This window comes from Calonectris borealis, chromosome W, assembly GCF_964195595.1.
Source record: "Calonectris borealis chromosome W, bCalBor7.hap1.2, whole genome shotgun sequence".
In the NCBI taxonomy this organism is placed as follows: Eukaryota; Metazoa; Chordata; class Aves; order Procellariiformes; family Procellariidae; genus Calonectris; species Calonectris borealis.
Window position 1 is genome coordinate 53175065 of NC_134351.1, and position 12328 is coordinate 53187392.

General features: G+C 43.5%; 1 protein-coding gene across 5 annotated transcripts; it reads left to right on the plus strand.

The window, feature by feature from the left end:
* Positions 1-626: 626 nt before the first annotated feature.
* LOC142074669 (solute carrier family 12 member 2-like) lies at positions 627-11135 on the plus strand. 5 transcript variants are annotated; one of them, XM_075135445.1, is made up of 2 exons: positions 627-1325; positions 10028-11135. In XM_075135445.1, exons 1-2 carry the CDS (start codon positions 1041-1043, stop codon positions 10058-10060), a joined length of 318 nt encoding a protein of 105 aa, XP_074991546.1. In that variant the 5' UTR covers positions 627-1040; the 3' UTR covers positions 10061-11135. The 5 variants fall into 5 exon arrangements, with proteins under 5 accessions (XP_074991546.1, XP_074991549.1, XP_074991548.1 ...); XM_075135448.1 differs by lacking the exon at positions 10028-11135 and adding an exon at positions 5132-5186 and having other exon boundaries at positions 628-1325; XM_075135447.1 differs by lacking the exon at positions 10028-11135 and adding an exon at positions 4324-4962 and having other exon boundaries at positions 628-1325.
* Positions 11136-12328: the final 1193 nt, after the last annotated feature.

Consider the following 12328-nt stretch of genomic DNA (forward strand, 5'->3'; position numbering starts at 1 on the left):
CGTGCGAGGCTGATGTGCTAGCAGCCATAGTTTCGGCCGTGAGGACTTGCCGCCGGGCTCGGGAGTCGCTTTTGCCACTGTAGTGAGAAGCGGGCAGAGTCTCGGGAGCAGGCGGCGCTGGTGGCCTCGCCAGCCCCCAGCATCTCACCTCCTCCCAAGCAGGGAAGAGAGCGAGGTGAGGCGATACTGGCCGGGTTCGCGTCCAAGTTCCTGTCTCTCCGAAGCAGGGATCAGGTGGAACAACCGGATGGAGGGAGTGAGGCATCAGAAACCTCTTCCTTCCCGGCCCGGGGGAACCTGTGCTGCTCCCTGATTTTAAAGCTCCGCGTGGCGCTGTCAGAGCGGCGGGCGCTGGGTGAGCTGCGGGGATGTGTCCTCGCGTAGCGGGAGGACTCAGGAGGCCAGGGCAGCGCGAGAGAAAGCTGATGAAACAAGACCTTGCTGAGGGGAAGCTAGAGTGAGCGAAAAGTAGCTGTAGCAAGGGAGGGGGAGGGAGCGGGTGCTACCGCCTCTCTCTAGAGCGGTGACAGCTGTACCGGCAGCATCATCACTTGGCGCTGCGGAGGGGGCGGGGCGTGCGCGGGACCTTGCGTTGTCTCTGATGCAGTTCTGTCCTGGGCGGTGGTTGGCGGTTTAAAGCACCGGAGCTGCCGTCGTGAAGGGGGTTCAGAGCACCAAGGGTTGTTGTTGTGTGTTGTCCTCAGTCTCCCGAGGAGGAGACATGGAGGGGAAGCAGCCCGGCTCTGCGGAGCAGAAGACGGTTACTGAGTTTAGGGCCGTGAGTGAAGAGCCGTACTTGGAGGACGAGGATGCGGCAGCAGGCAGTGCAGAACCGGCCGTGGCAGTCGACAATGTGCTGAGCAGACTGCTGGGTCCCATGCCGAGCCAGAGCCGCTTCCAAGTGGACCTGGTCACCGAGGGCTCCGGCCGTCCAGCAGAAGCGGCCGAAAAGGCGGGCAGGGAAGGCAGCATGCTGGGGAAGAGCAGTGAGGAAGCCAAGGGCAGGTTTCGGGTGAACTTCGTGGACCCGTCAGCCGGCGATGAGACCCCAGGGGAGTAGCGGCGGCAGTTCGGAGGGCGGCAACGTCAGCTTGCAAAATGGCGGCGACGCAATGCTGAGCGAGGGCAACCTCCACTCGGGGGGGCGGCACCATCACCACCACTACTACTACGATACTCACACTAACACCTACTATCTGCGCACCTTCGGCCACAACACCATGGACGCTGTGCCCCGGATAGACCACTACCGCCACACGGCTGCCGACCTGGGAGAGAAGCTCATCCGGCCTAGTCTGGCCGAGCTGCATGATGAGCTGGACAAGGTGAGCGGCTGCGGCATCCCCGCGGCTGGCCGTTCCCCGGCCGTTCCCCGCCCCTCCTCTGCCCCTCCGTTCTTGTTGGAGGGAACGGCGGCACCCCCAGGACTGCCCTTGCCTACTGCAAGGTCTGCCCTCGGCTGGTGTAGGGACATCTTGACGGCACGCTTACTTCTCTGGGCTTGTTTTCACTCTGGCTGCCTTGTACATTTGACTGAAATGCATGTAGGTTTTCATAGGAGGAAAAAGCACATTGTGGTCTTAAAAAGACACAAACAGTGCAATTGAATCGAAACATTTATTTTTACGTGTATATATATATAAAAATTTTCATGGCACAGTGGGTCTCTTTTCCATATCTCTTGGAGATGGACCCCATCATAAGAAGTAGTTTATGTAGGGCAAATGTTTTCTCTGGAACTGAGAGAGGTATTGCCGATCAAGTGGTTTTCCATTGGTAATTTATATTGCCTTCAGCAAATAAGAAACTAAAGGGCTGCAAGGGGTATTAGGTTGGGGAGGGGAATGAAAATGTTTGGAAGAGATGCTCAGAAAAATAGAAGGATGTGTCAGCTTTTAGTAGTGACAAGAGGTTTATCTGCTAACCAGCTGAAAATGCATGCCATCTCTCCTCTCCCTGCACACATAATCCTCAACCAAACTGTCACCTGGTATGATGCTGAAGGCTGCACAGATATATCTGAGGCCCCTTTCTTGTTACATAATATCTTCAGTTGTGCTAAACTGCCCAGCGTGTCAAAGCATTGTGATCAAAGCTTCATAAATTTTGAGGCTGTGCATGTCAAGCTTTTTCAATTTTGGAGTAGCAAGTATGTTATTGGAGACAAGTTACAGTGAAAGCTTATTTGCGTGGTAGGTTCTTTATTAAAAGGCAAACTTTAGCTGAACCTGGAATTAATTTGCTGTAATTTTTAGATCATATCGTAAGGGAAACCAGATTAAAATATTACAATGCTGTTTTCTTGCAGTCTTTCACTCCTTATAGGTGCAATTCCACAAGAAAACATATGTTCTTTTAAGGCTCTCCTGTTTCTTTTAATATCTCGCTGTTTAACATTAGTTTATGTAATATGTAATGAATACAACTGCTTCTTAATTTTTTTATATATAATGTTTGCTATAGTTACGTAATTCCTAAGATAGGAGTAGCCCACATACACCATATAAAAAGACCTTTTAGTAATTCTAGAACTGTAACTTCTGTTAAGAGAATTGGTTGACAAAACGCTTAGTTTTTTTAGCCTACTGGAAAGGGGCAAGAAAATGGATGTACTTCATCTACATCTCTAACGGTGAGATCCTTGTCCTTTAAAGGCAATGGGATAAACTCCCATCAGCTTGAATGGAGCTATCCTGAGCATGTTTCTTACCCCTGCCCCCCTCCTCCCCAAGTGTTTGTGTGTGTGGTGTTTGTTTTTTGTTTAGAAACCATGACCCTTCATCTGTTCAGACTGAAGTAATTTTTTGAGGTTGCAAGGAAGTATCTCAGTAGCACATCTAAGATTATATATAAAAATAATTACTAACTGTAACAAATTACTGTTGCCTTTCATGTTCCCTTCTAATGGAGTTAACTGACTTTTTTCTTTAATTTGTTTACAAGTTACTATTGAGAAGGGAGTGGTCAGTTACTGTTAGATTGTAAATAAACCAGTAACATAAGTGAAAACATTGGGGGTGGGGTGTCTGTGTCATGTTCCCCCCCCAACTTCTGGTTTCTGATTTGTGCTAGGATTAGAGGATGGAGAAAGGGGCAAGTCCTTAGATATTCTGTTCTGTAAGCAGAATGTTACTTGAGTTTCTGAGCTTGGCAGCCAGGACTTCAGTGTGTTTATATTGTAGCAGTCAAGGAAGCTCTTCATGACACTGGTAAGACACTTCAGCATAGAATTTAACTTATTCTAAAAGTATAGTTTCTTCATATTTTATTAGAAAACATAGTAAGGGATTTTCTTGATAGGTTATTGCATACAGGAGCTGTGAGCGACCTAATTACTGTATCACTATCAAACAGTTGCACTGTAAGCATTATTTAACTCAAATTACTAATTTCTAAAATGTCTTTTTTTTTTTTTTTGTGGTGTGGGTAGGTATCTACATGAAGACTTTTTTCTTTAAGAAATGGTGTTGTGTCCCTTCCCCCCCCCCCCCCCCCCCAAAAAAAAAAAAGGGGGGGGGAATGGAATCTGCAACTTTTGTTACACTTGATACTGCACTTCAGTATTAATTCTGAGAACAGTCATGTGTATAAACTTCAAAAGTGAAGTTGGAGTTCTGTGTAGTGAATAACTCAGCTGTTCTGCTGTAGGATGTTTCATTTCCAAAGCAATTAATGTGTTAGCAAGCAATGAGACTTATGTGAAGAAGGGGAAAGCACTTTTTTCACTTCAGACTTATAGAAGTAGTTTGTGTGAGATAGCACTGAGAACACAGAAGCTTTAATAAGGGTGTGTCATGCATAATAATGGCATTGGATACCTACTTTTTCCCCATCTCCAGAATATAAAATATACTGTATCTGTGATTATATACTTGCTTTCTGACCACAGAGTGCTGCTAACTCTTAGTTCAGGATGGTGCCATACTTCTATATGAAAGATGTTCATGAAACTCTATTGTGCTTTTTTTTTTTATTTGGTAGTGTTTCATGGGACCTCTTGTCTCCTTTCCCAAAGTGGCTTCAGTTCCTGCTGATTAATAGTCAGTGTTGAATAATGCCATGCATTAAAGAGGATATTTCATGGACTTTTACAAACTTGAAAAATTAAACTCCTTCCTTCAGCTGTGATTTTTGCCTTAACTTAACTTGTAAAATATGTATGCCAAAGACTTAATAGGGCAGCTGGTTTAAATGTCCTAGTATTGATGCAGTAGGTACAGTCTGTTACAGTACCTCTTATTCCATACTGCTTGCTTCTTTAATTCTAAACAATGAAGACTTGTTGCTTAGGAGTTAGGTAACTAGCAGGTATTGTGTTTGCAGGTGTGTAGCATTGTTAGACCCTAGTAATGATTAACCTTGAAATTAAGAACCATAAATGAACGTGGTCCAGACATGGCTCGGAGACAAACCTCGACCTTAGAAGGAAAGAAAGGAACGGGTTCATGAAGAGTTCACTACCCTGCCGACCACCAGAGACCACTCGAGACCCTCAAGAAGACCCTAAAGACTTTAGTGCGCATGTGTCTAGGATGATGTAATATTATAATTAGTTCTCAGAAATTCAATGAATATGTAAAAGAGAAACTTAAAATATGTATGAGAAGCATGGATATAAGCAGAAAGGTGACTAGACCAGGTGTGCTTGATTTGTGGCAAGTCCACCGAGCACCCAGGCCTGAATAAAACAATATCTCTCCTGAGCGTGTGGAATTGGTTACTTGCACGCCAGGCACGAATCCGCTTTTTGGACAACACTAGTACCATTGAATAAAACTTTCACTAAATGAAGGTCTGTTGTTATACCTACAAGATGCTTGATTTGCTATGGGAACTATAATTCATTTTTTGGTTTGATTTAGTTTCTTGACCCAGTACATCAAAGTTGGCAGTTATTTTTTGTTAAGATTGATCCAAAAATCTCTTAACCAGTAATGTGATTCACTACTTGCATTTAGCTATTTCATTTTACAGTTAAAATTTGTGCTATTCTTGTTTTCCTTTTAAAAGGTAAATATATGTTGGGACTTGTTACAGTAAAATTAATGCTAGTGCCAGTTAACAGAATTTTTTTTTTAGTTTTGTGTACAAGATTCATATGTCTACCTTTTTCTGATTTATGTTTTTACAGAAAAGCACTATTTGAGGAAGATGCATATACATACACAAGGGGTACCTTTTGTCTTGTTGTGGTGTTTAGAATCATAGAAACATAGAATCATACAGGTTGGAAAAGACCTCTAAGATCATCGTGTCCAACCGTCAACCCAACACCACCATGCCCACTACACCATGTCCCTAAGGGCCTCATCTACACGTCTTTTAAATACCTCCAGGGATGGTGACTCAACCACTTCCCTGGGCAGCCTGTTCCAAGGCCTGACCACTCTTTCAGTAAAGAAATTTTTCCTAATGTTCAATCTAAACCTCCCCTGGCGCAACTTGAGGCCATTTCCTCTTGTCCTATCGCTAGTTACTTGGCAGAAGAGACCAACGCCCACCTCACTACAACCTCCTTTCAGGTAGTTGTAGAGCGCGATGAGGTCTCCCCTCAGCCTCCTCTTTTCCAGACTAAACAACCCCAGTTCCCTCAGCCGCTCCTCATCAGACTTGTGCTCCAGGCCCTTCACCAGCTTCGTTGCCCTCCTCTGGACACGCTCCAGCACCTCCATGTCCTTCTTGTAGTGAGGGGCCCAAAACTGAACACAGTATTCGAGGTGCGGCCTCACCAGTGCCGAGTACAGGGGCACGATCACCTCCCTAGTCCTGCTGGCCACACTATTTCTGATACAGGCCAGGATGCCGTTGGCCTTCTTGGCCACCTGGGCACACTGCTGGCTCATGTTCAGCTGGCTGTCAACCAGCACCCCCAGGTCCTTTTCTGCTAGGCAGCTTTCCAGCCACTCTTCCCCAAACCTGTAGCGTTGCCTGGGGTTGTTGTGGCCGAAGTGCAGGACCCGGCACTTGGCCTTGTTGAATCTCATACAGTTGGCCTCGGCCCATCGATCCAGCCTGTCCAGGTCCCTCTGCAGAGCCTTCCTACCCTCCAGCAGATCAACACTCCCGCCCAGCTTGGTGTCGTCTGCAAACTTACTGAGGGAGCACTCGATCCCCTCATCCAGATCATTGATGAAGATATTGAACAGGACCGGCCCCAGTACTGAGCCCTGGGGAACACCGCTCGTGACCGGCCGCCAACTGGATTTAACTCCGTTCACCACAAGTGTTATTAGGTCATTCCAACAGTAATTTTTATAGTAAAAAGGAAAGGGATTTTTCTTGAAACTGGTTGTGGAAACAAAACCGGGAGATGCTCTGCTCTAATGTGGATGAATTGCATACTACTGAACTTTGTCTTCCATGTTCAATTTCAAGCAAGGGGGCTTGTCTTCAGTTACCACTGGCTGTAGATAGCCAAGGTGACCAGTGCTTACCCTATTAGTATGAATTAATCTTTGTTTCCTTTAGAGAGGTTTTTTTATCATCATCTTACAGTTTAGGAATATCTATTTTTTGCCTAGGGTCGACTACATCTTTAAGTAAAGCTATAGTCTGTAGAAGTTGTTCCATCCTTGCTTTCAAATCTGCCTTAGTATCTTCCTAAATGGAAAAAACACTTTACCCTAATATTATAGACCTCATGGTTCTAGAAGGTGAAGGCTTTTAAAATGTTCAAAAATTGACTGTGTCTTAGTTATCCATTACCATGCATTAATAGATTTTTTTTTTGTATAGCGTTGCCTTAATTGGAGAGTTTATTCTTTTGAAAGAATGGGAAACTTTGCACTATGTGAATGATTCTGATTTAATGTCTTTTGTTCAGTCACTTACAGCTGTGATCATTAGACAGTATGTGAACTGCGCCCTCTACTGGCAGCTTTGCTCTGTTTGTTAAATACCTACTGAACATACTAGTTGTTTCCCTTGACAGACTAGAAGGCAGTGATCTCGGAGGAAGATTTTAACTTTCCTCTCCTCTTTCCCTCTGATTAGAAGACTGAGACCCTTTTGCAGATAGAAGTCTTCTTGAAGTACTTTGCTGAATCTTACTATTGGTTCTTTAGTCAATGTAATTTAACTCAAATAGCTTCTTTCCTTTCTAGTTATTTATGTTTGTAAACAGTACTTGAATTTTCTTTCTGAACTTCATCTTACTAAAATAAAACAAGACAAGCTCTTTTAGTCTTGTTCTCTGTGCATTTGGACATCCTAGAATCACAAAACCATTGAGGTTGGAAGGGACCTCTTGAGATCATCTAGTCTAACCCCCCTGCTTAAGCAAGGTCACCTAGAGCAGATTGCCCAGGACCATGTCCTGGTTGGGCTTTGAATATCTCCATGGATGGAGACTCCACAACCTCTCTAGGCAACCTGTACCAGTGTTTGACCTCCCACACAGTAAAACAGTGTTTTCTTGTGTTCAGATGGAATTTCATGTGTTTCTATTTGTGACCTTTGTCTCTTGTCCTGTCAGTGGGCACTACTGAGAAGTCTGGCTCCCTCTTCTTCCATTCCCTCTCTTCAGGTATTCATATAGATTGATAAGAATCCTCCCTGAGCCCTCTCTTCTCCAGGCTAAACAGTCCCAGCTTTCTCAGCCTTTCCTCATAGGAGAGATGCTCCAGTCCCTTAATCATCTACATGGCCCTTTGCTGGACTCTCTCTAGTATGTCCATGTCTCTCCTGTGCTGGGGATCCCAGAACTGGACACAGGACTCCAGGTGTGACCTCACTAGTGCTGAGTAGAGGGGAAGGATCACCTCCCTCGATCTTGCTGGTAACACTCCTAACGTGGCCCAGGATACCGTTAGCTTTCTTGGCTGCAAGGGCACATTGTCGGCTCACGTTCAACTTGGTGTCCGCCAGGAGCCCCCCACGTCCTTTTCTGCAAAGCTGCTTTCCAGCCGGTCGGCCTCCAGCATACGCTGGTGCATGGGGTTGTTCCTCCCCAGGTGCAGGACTTTGCGCTTCCCCTTGTCGAACTGCACGAGGCTCCTGCCTGCCCGTTTCTCCAGCCTGTCGGGGTCCCTCTGGATGGCAGCACGACCCTTGGGTATATTATCAGCCACTTTTCCCAGTTTTGTATCATCTGCAAGCTTGCTGAGGGCGTGCTTTGTTCAGTTGTCCGGATCATTAATTAGGACGTTGAACAGGATCGGACCTAGTATTGACCCCCTGGGGTACACTGCTAGTTACTGGCCTCCAACTAGGCTTCATGCCACTGATCACCACCCTTTGGGCCTGGCCGTTCAGCCAGTTTTCAACCCACCCCACTGTCCACTTATCTAACCCATACTTTGTCAGCTTGTCTATGATGTAGAAGTCTTTAATTTGTACCTGTTCTCATTCATCATTCTTGGAAAAACACTGAGCTCTGTGCACCTGTACTCAGATGAGGCTTTACTAGCATCATGTAAAATGGCATATTAATGCTTTTTTTAATCTGTGCAGAAAATCTCACTTTACTTGTCCTGATACCATGCACAACTTTTTTTCCATGATGGTGATAGTGACTGCTCTGTTTGCAGCAGTAACTCATGTTAGTCCTCCAGGGTTTGTATAAAGACCATGTTTATTTTGTGATTTTTACATTGTATAAATCTCCTAATCTGATTTTTGTGATGAGTCTTTAGTCTGAAGGGGAAATTCTAAGTGTAACTGCTCAGTAGTGGTAACTTGTGACTGAGGAATGATCTGGCATGGAGGAGGGCCTAACTGCAAGAAGGGGTTAAATTGGCTGGAAGCAGGAATGCCAGAGTGTGAAGTTTCCCTGCCTGATGAGATAAGAAACAGCCTCAGCATTGTCTTGTAGACCATCCTGGAACGTGAGTGCTCAGGGGCCACCTTTGGGCAGCAGAGCTGGGCTGGGGGATGGACCCAGGGCTGGGCTGAGGTGCCCCGGTTGTGCAACCATTCTCAGGATTGGTGCTAGTGCAAGTGGATATAAGGAATCTGCTTGTGACACATCACTGCAGATTCCATGTAGAACCACTTGTTGTGGTAGGACTCTGCCCAATGCATTGTTCATTATATCTTTCTTTTATATTTTAAGCACGAACGTGTGTTTAATTCACCTCAAAGGGTACCATAAAAATTCCCCAAGTCCAAAATACTTGTACAATAACAGATTCAATTATTTGTCTTCAGCAAACTGCTAGTATTGTTCTTACTACTTTGTTTTTGTTTTGTTCTAGAGAAGCTGGAAATAACTGAGCAATGTTAACAGGTTATAGTTTGACAACCCAGCTGTGGGCTGCTGCTCAAAGGGGTAAACTCTTGTGCTCTCTTGTGCTGACATTTATGTTCATACAACTTTTGAGTTGGATCTGGAAACTGGTCTAGCTTACAGAAAGTAAACAAAAAATCCAAACCTGCAGAAATATCCATTGCTGGATGAACTGGGTCAGTTCCCTGATCCAATACTGTGAACCCCCTGAGCACTAATGTCAGGAGAAGGCCCAGTAATTTGTCAGCAGAGTACAACTAGAGTGCCCTTTACACATGGTGGGAGCGCCCTTTTGGTGGAGCATGTTCTTTAGTTTACTAGTCTTAGCTGATATACTGTCATTATCAATAAGACTAGTTTAAGACCGGAACCTGAAAGAACAGCAGTGTGTTCTCTCTAGTTTGGCTGCTTTTCTTTCAGCATAAGCTATTTCAGAATTGATCAGAGAGGAAGGTGCTACAGAATGGATATTAATTTTCTTCTTCAGATTAACTTTTTCCCTTTGGGTGCTCTATTTGATTAGGTCTAATCTGATTTCTCTTCTTGAAGAACAGCATTCATGTAGAGGAGGAGACTGGTAAGATCAATATCTTGGAAGTAATTCAAACCTGTATACTGTATCTTCAATTGCATCCTTCAGAACTCTTTCTAAAGCCCAATATAATATTCAAGCAACATGGGTAACCACAAATCCAACTTTTTATTTTTTAATAGCAATTAATATGCTTATTTGTTAACTATTACCTATAATCAATCAATAAATAAATCTTAATACTGGCCTTAAAATTGTTTGCCTTTCAGTATTTTGGAAGTTACCTGGTTCTTGGAACTTGAGCACATGGAACATCTTTGATTTATTTCTCTACTTCAGCATGCTGATTAGGCCTGATAAAATTACAATATTTTTTTTCTGTGTATTTAAAAACAAATAAACCAACCTAAAATGCATTATCTGTGCCTGATGAATTTAACTGACTTAAGGATATTGGGGGAGGGGGTGGGGGTGATGATTCCTATCCAGTCTCAGTCTGAAGCCATTTTAACAAGGAAGCTCATCTCTTGCATCTTCATTTTGCCAGTTAACTTTTCTTCAAATGAGCTACTTTTTGTTTCAGATTATTCAGGTTTTTGAATTCAAAACCAATAGCAACATCTGTTGCGACTATAACTGTCAGCGCCAGGTTAGTGTTTCAACTTATTCTGAGGGCTTACATGGTACAGAAACCCTGAAGATTATTCTTGGTAATCTTACTCTTGAGCTGTAGGCAGTTTGGCCTGAATGTAATGTTGTGCCAATACAAGTGCTGTGTGAATGTACCAGCTCTGTGCTAGCTCATGGTAATGTGCTTTTAGCTATATCCACCAGTTCGTGGTGTGACTTATTAAAAATTCAGCCAAAGCTTAATTGATTTATTTTGTTTTTTTTTTAATTACTTGACTGTGTAGTCTATTATGACTATAGTTTAAATTTAATTTTCATGAACTTATTCCACTTAGAAATAGACTTCTAATTAAAAAGGTAAGTTTTATAAGGTTACTGCTGCCATACTGTGGTATAATTACTCCTCCCTTGACTCTTCAATGGGAAGTGCATAATACTTTGTTTTGCAGATATGGATGAGAATTGAAGGTTTTCAGAGCAAAAATTCTTCAATTTAACCTTTTTTTGTGGTGATGTGTATAAGACTGGGGAATTCCCTGTGTTGAAAACAAGTTCTTGAGCAAGGCTGAAACAGGAATTTTTAGCTATATTTACAGACCAATGTATTTCTTGGACTATACTTAAATATGCAAAACTGCTATGCAAGTGGCTTGCTAATAGGGTTTGATTCAGCTCTTAAGCATTTAAATGCTACATCTGTTCTATTCTGGAGAATAAGAAAACTGTATGACACTTGAAAGGTCTCTAGCTGTTAGAGATGTATTAGGCTTATGTTTTTCAGATAATCGAGTGAAAACTACCTGTGTTCAGAACCTGGATCTGTTGTCCTAAGAAATGTGATTTCTCTGTTCATCTCAATGGATATCCAAAGGAATATGACAATCAATATACAGTGATGAATAACTATTTTGATCATAACTTCCAGTACAGTGATTCTTCTGGAAAGGATCAAATGCATTGGTGCAATAAGGGAGCTAGTAGTTCGGTTCTGGGGAGGGTGGGGATGGTGTTAAAACTTCCACCTCTGATGTTCCTCACTAGACAGTCCTCATTCTCCCCTGTAGAGACCTGTAAAATCTGAAGACTTGACTTAAATTGGAAAGGACTTAGCACAAATGTATACAAAACCAGGAGTGCTTACAGTGAACCATCAGAACCAGAACTGGGATGCGAGTTTTCTAAAGATAATTGCGTATGTTCTTCCTGGCTAGGATGTGTTCTTGAGGTGTGAAGTATATTATATGTATTTCTTACTTTTAAGTTGGATAGATTGGCTGCATCTGCAGTTTGTACAGGAAGTCATGCCTCCTTTTTGTGACTAGATGTTAATGAGACAATTTCCTGTTAACTTAGAATAAGTGGAAACTAGACAAGATATTTCCTGGCAAAGGAAGATTTGGGTGAGTGTGGTGGTGGGTTTGGTTGTGTGGTGGGTGTGTGGTGTGTGTGGGTTGGGGGTTTTTTTTGTGTGTGTGTGTGGGTTTGGGTTGGTTGGTTTGTGTGCGTTTTTTTTGTTTGTTTCTTTTTAATGGTGTAGACTACGTTGATTATTTCTTGCCAGGAAGGCCTACAGTATTTCTGGGAGCGAGCAACATAAACATTGTGAGTCTATGTCCTGGTTTCGGCTGGGATAGAGTTAAATTTCTTCCTAGTGCTGTGTTTTGGATTTAGTATGAGGAGAATGTTGATAACACACTGATGTTTTCAGTTGTTGCTAAGTACCCTACAAGTCAAGGACTTTTCAGCTTCCCATGCTCTGCCAAGTGCACAAGAGGCTGGGAGGGAGCATAGCCGGGACAGCTGGCCCAGCTGGCCAATGGGGTATTCCATACCATATGACATCATGCTCAGTATATGAATGGGAGGCGTGATCCAGGAAGTAGCAATCGCTACTTGGTTATCGGTCAGCGCGGATGGTGAGCAGTTGCATTGTGCATCAC